The sequence below is a fragment of the Ammodytes marinus genome (assembly GCF_949987685.1).
Source record: "Ammodytes marinus genome assembly, chromosome: 25".
In the NCBI taxonomy this organism is placed as follows: Eukaryota; Metazoa; Chordata; class Actinopteri; order Uranoscopiformes; family Ammodytidae; genus Ammodytes; species Ammodytes marinus.
The window spans coordinates 1,674,788-1,687,633 of record NC_137229.1 but is presented as its reverse complement, the minus strand read 5'-3'; the positions used below and the strand labels follow the sequence as shown (position 1 = coordinate 1,687,633).

General features: G+C 41.3%; 1 protein-coding gene across 1 annotated transcript; it reads right to left on the bottom strand.

Annotated features, from left to right (window-relative positions):
* Positions 1-1,348: 1,348 nt before the first annotated feature.
* Positions 1,349-11,188, bottom strand: LOC307270157 (uncharacterized protein; the record flags this gene model as incomplete). Its single annotated transcript, XM_080053325.1, has 4 exons — positions 1,349-1,383; positions 1,475-1,753; positions 4,733-4,876; positions 11,002-11,188. 4 exons carry the CDS (start codon positions 11,186-11,188, stop codon positions 1,349-1,351), a joined length of 645 nt encoding a protein of 214 aa, XP_079909451.1.
* Positions 11,189-12,846: the final 1,658 nt, after the last annotated feature.

The following is a 12,846-nucleotide window of genomic DNA, read 5'->3' as shown; positions in this document are numbered from 1 at the left end:
CTCAACTCGCATTTTTGGCTTTTCCACCGCAATTTCATGGTACCTGGTACCACGTAGCGGCTGCTTTTTTGGTATCGCCTCGCTCTAGGTTCCAAGCGAGCTGAGCCGATGCTAAAAGGTGACGTCGGCAGACGGCCGGCCACTGATTGGCCAGAGACTATTGTCTGGCCAATCAGTGGCCAGAGACTACCGGCTTCATTCTGTTGTTTATTCTCCCCAACTCTCCGGGACTTTTGAGTGTATTTACACCGCGTGCAGCCTTCTCTGGCTCTCTTTCATTTGATTTGCATCACAGATCTGAATTTATTTTCCATATATTCGCTAAGCTCACCCAGTGTTGGTTGTTGGGGAAGTTACTTATCATACGAGAGGAGACATGTAGGGCAGCTAGCAGCTAGGCTAATAGTAGCCAGCTGGGACAGACATGATAGCGAGCGATTACATTACAAGCCTCGGACTGAACTGATTACCTCAATAAAATATTCAGGCTGAGACACGGCTTGCATTTGAAAACACGTATCCTGAAACAAGCACTAAACAGTCAACTTTATCATGCCCGTGTTTACGTGCATAGGGATGTACGTGACGCATCCCTACAGCTGACTGTGTGGCAGAGTCACACATCGGGACAACAACCATCCCTTTTAATGGCCCGTAGCAATATTCTTCTACTTCTTTTAGCAAACAGATACAAGGGGGGTATTTCTTAAACATTTTTCATCCGTGTTTTTGGCGGTTGGTTCAGTGAATAGTGCAACAACTGCTTGCAATTTCTGCTCTGCTACTTTGCTCCGGAGTAGGCTTTCAGCCCCTTACGACGACCCCGCCCACGTTCAGCAGGTACTATTTGCGGTGGAAAACGACCCGTGCTGCTACCAAACCAAGTCGAGTTGAGTCGAGTCGAGCTACATTTGCGGTGGAAAAGCGCCATTGGTGATATGTTGAAGCTGCTCTCCCTCCTGACTGCTCCACAGTTCTTCTGGTTCCTCTTTCATTTGTAAGTTGAGCTGTTCAGCTGAGCTGCTGGCTCCAGGCTCTGCCTCTCTGTTCTCCTCAGTTTGGTTTTGATGAAGCTGTGAGGACTGAAGACAGACAGCCTTGTGTCTTCTCAATGATGTATTCCACATGAATCTTTGCTCACAAACTTTGCAACTGAACGGTTTCTCCCCTGTGTGGACAACCATGTGATTCATAAGATTTCCCTTCACTGAAAAAGTTTTATTACAAACTGAGCAAATAAATGGCCTCTCCCCTGTGTGGACGACCATGTGCCGTGTCAGATGTGCCTTCCTTTGAAATGTTTTACTACAAACTGAGCAACTAAATGGTTTTTCTCCTGTGTGAATTCTCATGTGTCTCTCCAGATGATCATTCCGACTAAATCTTTTCCCACAGAAAGAGCAGATGAATTGTTTATGTCCAGTCGTAAGTCTCTTATCACTTAAAGACACTTCATTTTTCAGAGCCTTTAAACCTGACTGAGGTTCTCTGGTCTCCTTAGAATAATCACTGTCTTCAGTCTCAGAGGAGTTTTCAGGCTGGTCTTCAGTCTCAGGTTGTAAATGTGGGTCTGGATGTGAGTTCCTGGCTGGTTCTGGTCCTCCACAGTCCTCTCCATCAGCTGCTGGTTCCATGTGTTCAGTTTGTGTTTGATGAAGCTGTGAGGACTGAGCTTTCTCTTCATCATCTTCCTCTTTAGTGTGTGGGGGCTCTGGTGGCTCCTCTTCTTTAACCACCAGCAGCTGATGGACGTCTGGGGAGAATAATGAAAAAAAAAAAATGTTAAACTTTAAGGCCTGTTAATAATTTAAGGAATACTTCACCCATACGGAACTGACGTTCTATCATTATAAAATAGCTATTATAATATAATGAATGAAGTTTCTTCCTGTGTCTTCCCTCAGTCTTCCCTTGTCCCAGCTGTCCTGTTAATCCTAACCCTACATTGTACCTTGTGTGATGTCACATAATCATGGTTCATTGAAATGCGCGTTGAGAGTCGTAATGAAAGCAGTGCAGGGCTGTACAGTGCGACAGTTTTGATCGCATTTGCTACTGAAATTGATCACGTGCGATGATGAATACAAGTCCAGTCGCACCAGTGCTAATGAGCAGATGCTGTCTGTTTGAGACACAGAGGAGCTATGCACAATACTGCTTAGAGGGCTCTACATTAACACTCTCCAAATGCGGGTGAATGTAGTCTTAGGCGAGTAAGTTATTAAGTCTACCCTCCACTTTGGCTGGTGAAAGATGTGTGCTCGGGATCTGTGCTTGTGCGGCGATTATAGTGTCTAACTTCACCAACGGTTAAAAACAGGAAGGAGACGGCTCTCTTTACATTAACGCAGTCAAGTTAGTGCGTGTGCAAACAGAACATTTCCTGTGTGCCTTCACAATAAAAGTTGGTTACTAGCCAAATGCGAGTTGACTCTTATTTTGAAGCAGGTAAGAACAGGAAGTTAGCGCTTCACAGCCCTGCAGTCAACCATGGACCTATAAAGAAAGCAGTCAACAGCAGTAACTATCTATGATTTAAACAAAGATTGACACAACCTATTTAACTTGGCCTAAATTGTACAACTATGTTTACTAATTTATTTAATAGGCTATATGTTCAATGTTTTAAAGTATGGTTTTCATTAAAAGAATGAAATGTTCTAAAAATGTTTGTTATTATTAGCCTAATATAATAATGATATGTTTATAAAAATATATAGGTATAGACATTATTTTTATAGTTTTATGGGGGGGAAATAATTCTGAATCAGCAAAAAAATTGCCATTGGCAGGTTAGACTCTTTTGTCTAAATTGCAATCAGTGCACCCCTATTCATTTTTCTACAATTATTACTGCACACTAGGATATCATATTCATTGAGAATCTCAAATAAAATCAAGATGACATGCTCAAAGGTAATTAGAGCTAAATGCAAGGGTTAGGGTCATGCAAGTTTTCGATCATACTTTGTGTGCTACCAAATTTATTTTTGTGCTACTGAATTTTTTTGCTTGCTAGCACCAGTGCTACCACTTTAAAAAATAAGCGTACAGCCCTGCAGTGTTTATTTAAGACTCAATATAATAAACCTAATATAAAATATATTTTTTAATGAAAGGCCAGTGGACAACCGATGCGTGGGCGTTTTGACAGGCGGAGCAACATCCGCCTACCATCCGCCTGCGAGTCGACAAATCAATCGACTTACTTTGCCCCCTTCCTTTCTTCCCACAGCAGAGGTTGAGGTGCAGAAAATGAAGTGAAAACTGCGCTTTTCCTTTAGCTGCCGCCGTAATGTTACAGTATTTGCATCCAAGCCCCAATCGTAGGCTAATACAAATGAGAGGCTTTATTTAAACGCTGTGAATGCGTCTCCAGTGATTGTGTCGGTTGTAGACAGAAACCAACGGGGGGAGCGGGAGGCGGCTCACTGGACAGTTCCTATAGTCGTGCAGTTTGTCTGCCGACATGGCTCTGTGTTTTAAGGCTCGAGACATGCAATCAGATTGCGGAAGTCTTTCCCATTGAAATCGCTAACGGGGAGAATATCCCCGGTTATTATTTTAGCCACAAACCCCAAAGTTCTTCTGCGCGGCGGCTCACTCGCTCACTGGCGATATCTCACGGTGAAATGCTGCTTTGCTCGGACGAAGGCATTGTGTGTTTCTAAGGTGATTTAACGTCATAGTCTTAGACGAGTGTTTAACTTATGCTGCATATTTTGCACTGCATTGTTTTTTATCAATAGTTTGAAAAAGTGGTCCCACACCAGACTCTTATGTGAAGCTGACACTTCATGCTGAAGTGACGCTCCTGAAGCGCGCTCACGACCAGACGTGTACAGTATACTTGCATACACGGTGAAATCTCCCATTAAAAAAACGGCATAACCTTCTGATTTTCGGATTTCTATTATATTTTTAAAGTCAACTTGAGCGCAAGTGGAAAACCGGTCATTCGGTCGACACATTCACATCCCTAATGCATATGGAGAAAGTGATAAACACAGCCTACCACACAACAAAGAATTATCAGATTTTTTTTATGTTTGATCATGATTCCTGCAGGTGAACTATCCATTAAACTGCCCAAATTCAAGAATGAAAACAATCATCAAACTACTGGACTTTAAAATACTGGCCGACCCCTTCAACATACTTTCAGTTGTAGGTTTCAAATTCAATATGTTTGCCTGGTTTTATATTATGTGTATGAGCAATATCAATATTTCATATCATTAACTAAAATAATAATAACCAAATCTAAAGGGAATATCTGTTACAGTATAGATATTCCCTTTAGATTTGGTTATTTTTCTAATACAGGTATTATAATTATTGACACTAAATTATGAAGAAAAAAAAAGTGTGTGCAGGGCCAGTGAAAATACACAAGGGGCCAGTAAAACTCGGATCCACTGGCCCAGCGGGTCAGTAGGAAAAGAAAGTTGTGTTGAACCCTGCATGCCCCTTTCCCCATGTCACAACGTCAATATCAGGGAAAAGCCCGCCACTGGATATCTCATTGATGCTTTGAGGGATTTTCTGTTTTCCAATTTTATTTAAAGGTTCAACGTCATTGTGTTAAAATAAACACCAGTATCAAAAGCTGGAGAAATGCAAGACGTTCTCAAGTCAATGATTATTCATATAGTGATTATGATGTGTGCCATAATGGAGCATCCATTACAGGGCCTTCATTACTTTACAGAGAGTTGAAACTGACACTGACCTTTGCTGGTTTGGGTCCAATCATCATCTCTGTCTTCAGTCTCAGAGGAGTTTTCAGGCTGGTCTTCAGTCTTAGGTTGTAAATGTGAATCTGGATGCGAGTTCCTGGCTGGTTCTGGTCCTCCACAGTTCTCTCCATCAGCTGCTGTTTCCATGTGTTCAGTTTGTGTTTGATGAAGCTGTGAGGACTGAGCTTTCTCTTCATCATCTTCCTCTTTAATGTGTGGGGGCTCTGGTGGCTCCTCTTCTTTAACCACCAGCAGCTGATGGACGTCTGGGGAGAATAATTAAACTTTTTATTTTAAACTTCAATGTCCTATTAACACTTGAAAGTGCACTATGCAGTTTCAGAGGAGGGGGTTTGTTTACTTTCACAGAGTCTGCAGTTAGCTCACTAAAAGTATTTTCTCTACATGTATTTGTTAGTATTGTATAATTCTATCATCATATCACTCTGCAGTTTCAGAGAAGGGGGATTTTTCAGTGTTTTCAGTAAGCAGTGCACATTAAAGCATTTCCAGCCGGCTACTCTTCCTCCTCACCTCCACCAAAAAAACATTACTCTTTCCACTTGCGTTTGTCACAAAAACGTTAAACTGTGTTATTATATTATACTGTTAAAAAGTCAGTTTAATTTAGAGAGTTTAAGATCTTAGCACACCTCCAGCCCCATCCTAGCGTCTCTGTGTGTGTGTCTCAGTGGTCGCTGTGCACAAATACACAGACACAAGCATGCACTCGTGGCGGACGAAGCGATGCGTCTTCAATGCGTCCTGAGTGTTTCCACCTGTAGTTAGAGCTTTCCACTTGTGTTCGGATCACTTAAACAAAATCTTAATCCCAGGTGGAAACAGCGTCTGCTAACATTATCTGGCTCCTAACTTTTGCCTTAAGTTACAATTTAGCTAACTAGCTAACGTTAGCTTGCTGCTGATAGGCCCGGACACACCGGCCCGATAATCGCCGTTGGAGAGGCTGGAGGGAGCGGGGACACAAATCTGTTTGGTGTGTGCCATGAAATCGGTCGTCGTAGATGTCGTCGGGCTTCTTTTGAGCCGATTGGCAGTCTTTCAGTTGGAGCGATTTGATTGGTGGAGGGCAAGCGAATCAGTGAAGCCCGGAAGTGAGGCGGGTAGCACAAACAGCTAACAACAGCTAGCCATTGTTTTAATGTGTTTGTTTGTTTCGTTCAGCGAGTACTCACATGAAATTGTTGTTGACTGCTCGACACCATGCTCGGCACTCTCTGCTAAAAATGGTGCTCTTTATGGTCCATAAATATAAATATGTATTTCTATATGTTTATGGTCCAGAGAGCTTTCCCATCATTTCCGGCTTCCGTATTTTTTTGGGCCGCAATACAGATTAGCGCCGCCTGCTGTTATGGAGACATTACGTCCCGTGCAAGCACAGAGCGTACGGAAAATCAGCAGTCGGCTTGGTGTGTTCTTTGCACTTTTTCGGCCGCGACGGGAAGACAATGGTGACTGCCGAAGACTGAATCGGCAGTCACCATTTTCGGGTAGTCGGACTGGTGTGTCCTGGCCTTAAGTGTCATCAAGTCATGAGTCATAATTCCTAAAAAAAAAAAATACCCAAAACATGTGACATGTTGAATGTGCAGACATTTTTGAACAATCCAGGATGCCTAATGGCGCTTTTCCACCGCAAATGTAGCTCGACTCGACTCAACTGGACTCAGTTCAACTTGGTTTGGTAGCAGCACGGGTTGTTTTCCACCGCAAATAGTCAGAGGTGGGCAGAGTAGCCAAAAAATGTAGTCAAGTAAAAGTAAGTTACTTTAAGATTATAATTACTCAAGTAGAAGTAAAAGTACTCATAAAAATTATTACTCGAGTAAGAGTAAAAAAGTATGCAGTGAAAAGACTACTCAAGTACTCAAGAGTACAAGTAGGCCTACTGCATTACTCCGGATTTATTTTTGAAATATACAGAGTAACACAAACAGTACAGAATAGACACGAACATAATATAAAACATGATGTTCAAATAAAGATATGTTAAATAACATCATTTTAAATAAAACAATAAATAAGGTATTTAAAAATCAAATGAATAACCCTTGAACTCAAACAATAATAAATTAATTATCTGCCAAATTAAATACATCACCCTTCAAATAAAATGATAATAAATTAGGCTTGTCCAAAATTATAGGGTGATATCAGGTAAAATGGGCCACTTTTTGGTAAATCGTTTGGGACAATAATACAACAACATATATGCCTTTTCCATGTGTTTTTATGATTACTTATGACTGTTTTTTATATTTTTGTGTTGAAATTATGTAATTTAATATAATTATTTCGGCCCTACAGTTCTTGAAACATCAGCTGTGCCAACTTTTTTTGCACGAGCAGTTTCAGGTAAAATGGGCCAGCTGTTCAGGTTAAATGGGCCAGTGAAACTGCAAAGGGAAATAGTAATTTATCATCAATTTTAATTTTACTTTTAATTAAAACCAATACACTTATAACACTGTTGCAATTGTTTTGCACATACACATTTTAAAACAAATTCCTACAATATGTCACTGGCCCTGAGAAAATTATCTAGGTTGTGTTTAGCCCCAAAAATATAAAACACACAATTAAACTTCGTTACACATCAAAACCTGCTGGCACACTCACTTAACGTATAGTGGCTGAACAAAGAGACCACTCTCAGACTCTCACACAGCCAGACTGGGGCATGCGAAGTGAGTATGCTACAGGGAGAACAGGACATGTGTCAAAGAAGAACAGTTTCTCTGTAATTGCGAGTGTGTGGGAGTCTGTGTTATATGCGTTTAACCTACATGGCACGGCCACGGACACAACATCGCGGACATTGTTGAGCCCATGGTTGAGCCCTATGACAACATGACAACACTTGTCATGTGACTGAAGTGGCTGCATTTGATTGGCAAGCTTTTGTAATGTGGTTTTTATTGGTTGAAATAGTCACGTGATAGAGATGTTGGCTGAAGACGTCCCCGGGGAGAGAAATCATGAGAGAAATAGCTCTCGCATGTAATAAATAAAATATATAAAAAAATAAGGTAACGACCGTCACGTAGCCAAATGGAACGGCGTAAAAGTACCGTTCTTTCTTCAAATATTTACTCAAGTAAAAGTAAAAGTATGTTGCAATAAAACTACTCCTAAAATTACAATTTATTCAAAAAGTTACTCAAGTATTTGTAACGGAGTAAATGTAGCGCGTTACGACCCACCTCTGCAAATAGTACCTCCTGGACGTGGGCGGAGTCATCATACAAAGGGGCTGAAAGCCAACTCCGCAGTCAAGTAGCAGAAATTACGAGCAGTTGTTGCACTATTAACTGAACCAACTGCCAAAAACACGGATGAAAAATGTTTAAGAAAATACCCCCCTTGTATCTGTTTGCTAAAAGAAGTAGAAGAATATTGCTACGGGCCATTAAAAGGGATGGTTGTTGTCCCGATGTGTGACTCTGCCACACAGTCAGTTGTAGGGATGCGTCACGTACATCCATGCACGTAAACACGGGCATGATAAAGTTGACTGTTAAGTGCTTGTTTCAGGATACGTGTTTTCAAATGCAAGCCGTGTCTCAGCCTGAATATTTTATTGAGGTAATCAGTGCAGTCCGAGGCTTGTAATGTAATCGCTCGCTATTATGTCTGTCCCAGCTGGCTACTAGGCTATTAGCCTAGCTGCTAGCTGCCCTACATGTCTCCTCTCGTATGTTCAAAGTAACTTCCCCAACAGCCAACACAACTGGGTGAGCTTAGCGAATATATGGAGAAAAAAAATCGGGTCTGTGATGCAAATCAAATGAAAGGGAGCCAAAGAAGGCTGCACGCGGCGAGACAAAATACACATAAAAGTCCCGGAGAGTTGGAATAAACAACAGAATGAAGAAGCCGGTAGTCTCTGGCCAATCAGAAGCGTCGGCAGACGGCCGGCCAGTGATTGGCCAGAGACTACCGTCTGGCCAATCAGCGGCCGGCCGTCTGCCGACGTCACCTTTTAGCATCGGCTCAGCTCGCTTGGACCCTAGAGCGAGGCGATATTAAAAAAGCAGCCGCTATCAGGTACCAGGTACCATGAAATTGCGGTGGAAACACCAAAAATGCGAGTTGAGTCGAGTCGGGTTGAGCTGATACCATGCGGTGGAAAAGCGCCATAAGGGCCTTACTGCAATATTTTCCATTATAGTTGTTTCTCCATGAAAATGAATATTGTCTTTTCCTTCTCAGACTCCACTATAAATTGGTGCAGAAAAGGCTCAGATCGGTGGATAAAAATCCACCAGAATGCAGGAAAGTGAGTGTTTTACGCTCAACCATTTCTGGGGGAGTGCCCCCATATAATTTGTCCCCCAAAATGTTGAAATGAAACCTAGCCATGCCCCTGTACGCAGGTTGTATATACAATATATTCATTGATATGTTGTTTTTACTTGTTGGATTAAAAAGAAGGCATGTCAGTAAACTCCATGTCGGGCCTTAGTGTGATTATCATATCGTAGAGTGGCCCTTAGGTAGGTAGGTAATGTAAGGTCTGTCTGACTTGTATTCATTTAACTCTGAAATAACTTGAATGGAACTTTAAATGTCTGGGACTTTAGATGTCTAGGGATAAGCAGCACAGCAGTCAGGTAGCTATGTTAATCTACAATAAACTGCCTATATTTTTTATTTAAGTAAAGCATTATTTAACAAATGTGCATGCGCAATAAAGTATACAAAAAAATGTGTGCGTGCACTAGCCTTTTCCCTTTTGGGCTAAGCCGCGGATGTTTTATGAACCTAGAAACGCCCCTGGTCGTTCTTGTAGAACGTTCTATAATGTTTAGCGTTACTCCCGCCTTTTCTGATTACAACGGGAGTCTAAAGGTGCGAACACACTAGGCACTTTACACGCGTACTACAGACGCGTATGAAATCGGCCGTTTTTCCATAGGGAACCATTGGTTTACGCGCGTACATGGCGCGTAAATGCGTCACTCGCGCTAAAGCAACATTTTCACTCGCGCTAAAGCAAAATTTTTACGCGCGTATATATTACGCGCGTATATATTACGCGCGTATATATTACGCGCGTATATATTACGCGCGTATATATTACGCGCGTATATATTACGCGCGTATATATTACGCGCGTATATATTACGCGCGTATATATTACGCGCGTATATATTACGCTCGGGGAAGACGTGGGGAAAGTAAACCAGGAGAATGGACTTCCTGGTTAATTCAGTGAATATGTGCGGCTGTGCTTTAGCCGATAAACAAAGTTAGCGCAGTATAGCATTAGTTAACTCACCCTGTTGTGTGCGGGCGGCTAGCGCCTCATATTATGAACCCAAACATGACGACTGTCCGCGGGACTTTCACAACAAGTAGCCTACACGAAGCACCGGTGTTGATCTACGCCAGCCACGGTCCCCTGTCACAGCCAGGTAGGGTAATTTTGGCTACTTGCCTTTATGTTGTGCCGCCCTGCACCGATGCTGCTGTAACTGTGTTTGTTATGTAGCTGCTGTGAATATTTCATTTTTTCATTTAACTTTTATTTATCCTCGAGAGACCAATTGAGGGGTGACCCTCATTTTCAATGACGTCGAGTCAAAACAAATTCAAAACAACAATACAAACAAAATATTCAATGCAAAAACATCAAATACACAACAAGTGAAGAGAAGAAAAAAACAAAACGATTGAAACATTTACAGAGTGGGGAAGAGTGGCAGCAATTAAAAGGCATACAGTACAATATAGTCTAATTAAAACAGTTACAAGTAGAGTTTGGCAGATCCAAGATAGTCTGTTTAAATTGGCCAAAGGATATGAATGTAATATGCAATGCTGTTTTAATGATAGGCTATTTGTGCTGTTCAGTTTGTCTTTTGGCACAGTTGTTGGCCGTGTTGTTGTTGTTTTTGTGCGGACATGCACGCTGTTGTGTCGGGTCGGTTCTGATCGCAGCCATGGTTGATAAGGGAAATACAATATCGGGAGGGAGACTAGGCACGTTACGCGCGTATAACCATTTTTGACACAAAATGATCAAGCAACATTTTAGCTGCGTTACGCACGTAAATCTTACGCGTGTAAAGTGCCTAGTGTGTTCGCACCTTAAGGTAATGACGTAACTCGCGTCAGCTAGATGGGCATATCTCCCTCCACCCAATGTCACATCAATGCCCTTTTTAGTAAGAGGAAATGAGGCGGAGTAACAATCTGACAAGATAATCGACAATAACAACGAAGCTGTACCAACCTGCTCTGTGTAGCCGGATTTCAGGCTTCAAAACAGCGTCCAGTAGTTTGTTTTGTCTGTCGATCTCCTCTTTTAAACGACAGCGTTCCTCCTCGTGCTCTGCTATTGTTCTTTCAAACAGCCCAAATATCTCTTCAGCGGCCGCAGTTAGTCGCTGCTTCACCAACGCTCTCACCATTTCCGACATTTTCACACCGTAACACTCGACTTTTTTGGCACAAACAATGTATTTCCATCAAACCGTCTCTCTCTCCCGAAACAAAACAGACGCCATTTTGTTACAAGTTAGTCAGAGTGAGGGCGGTCAATCATTTCCGGAGCTGAAACACTTAAAAATAAAAGCCTTCTCCTTCCTCTGCAATTCATCTCACCTCCAAAACTAAACTTTACAATACATTTCTCACAGCAAAAACACTGGGAGCATTTAACAACGAGAAACACAAACATTAACACACAACACATGCTGACCTAAATATATAGCATTTCATAAAAGATTAACTTTTTATTCAACTTTTTTAATCTTTGTAGTTAAAGGTGAAGTAAGCGGTTTATTTGTGTTAATATATATGTTATATCACTCCATATTCCTACAGAAATCACTTCAACAGAGTGTGGACGTCATATCACAGGTCTCCAAGTCATTCTGATTTGCAGTAATAGCTCAATTAAAATGTTGCAGTATCCCAATTTTTTATCCAATCAGGAGAGAGAACGCTACAAACCGTCAATCGTCTCACTCATATATAATATATACACTCCATGGTCTCACTGCCGGTGCACGCCAGAGCAACAGATGGGTGAATGTGGTTGCGCCTACAATGCCGCAGCAGGTAAAAATCCTTCCCAATGTCTGTTTTGATGGTTTTTATCATGTTTTAGCACACTTATGGATCTGAGATGATGCTAGATAACTTGCTGCTTGAAGACCGCAATGCATTAATGTGGTGACGTAGAGACGAGCGAGGGGACTGCTAACTGCAGTAACTGACAGGAAGTTAGCTAAAAGAACCATTCCGCTTACTCAGCCTTTAAAATGATATGAGGGATTTCACATGAGCCTTGAGAATGAGATGTTACATTATTTTCATCTGATGCCTGTACTGCACCATATTATTGAAACAAGAGCGAATGAAAAAGCAGCAATTTCTAAAAATATATTTTATTATTTACTTAAAATAACAATGCTTTAAATCAAATCAGTTTTGAAGTATAGCCCAATATCACAAATATACATTTGCCTCAGTGGGCTTCACATTGTATACAATATAACAGACAGTATAAAGTAAAATTAGGGCTGCTAATCAGATTAATCACAGGATTCTGTGGATTAATCACGATTAATTCTACCATTCGAAATAGGCCCGAAAAATTACCATTTTCTCTGTATATTGTTGTATGAATGGAAAGATAAAGGACAGAAGGTGAATATATATATATATATATATATATATATATATATATATATATATATATACATTTAAATTTAGTTTTTTTATTCATTGAAAATCCAAATGATGGTGTAAATACTTGTAGTATCTTCTCTGGAGCAGGGCCACTGCTAAGCTTTTGGGTGCCCTAAGCTTAAATTGTCAGTGGTGCCCCCCCCCCCCCCCCCCCTCCGAAATTGTTTGCCCTTGCAAGATCTCTGCGACTGCTTTTTGGCACATTTGCTGTGGTGATGAGTTTTGCGAACAGCATTTATTTACTAACAGAAAGAACAGCTTAACTTGTGAAAAAAGTTGCCTAGTATCCTACTAACTGCCTTTGCAAAGGAATTGAGTGATAGGATCATAGACGGATTATGAGATAATGGGCCCCTGGGCACACACTCTTAAAGGGCCCCCC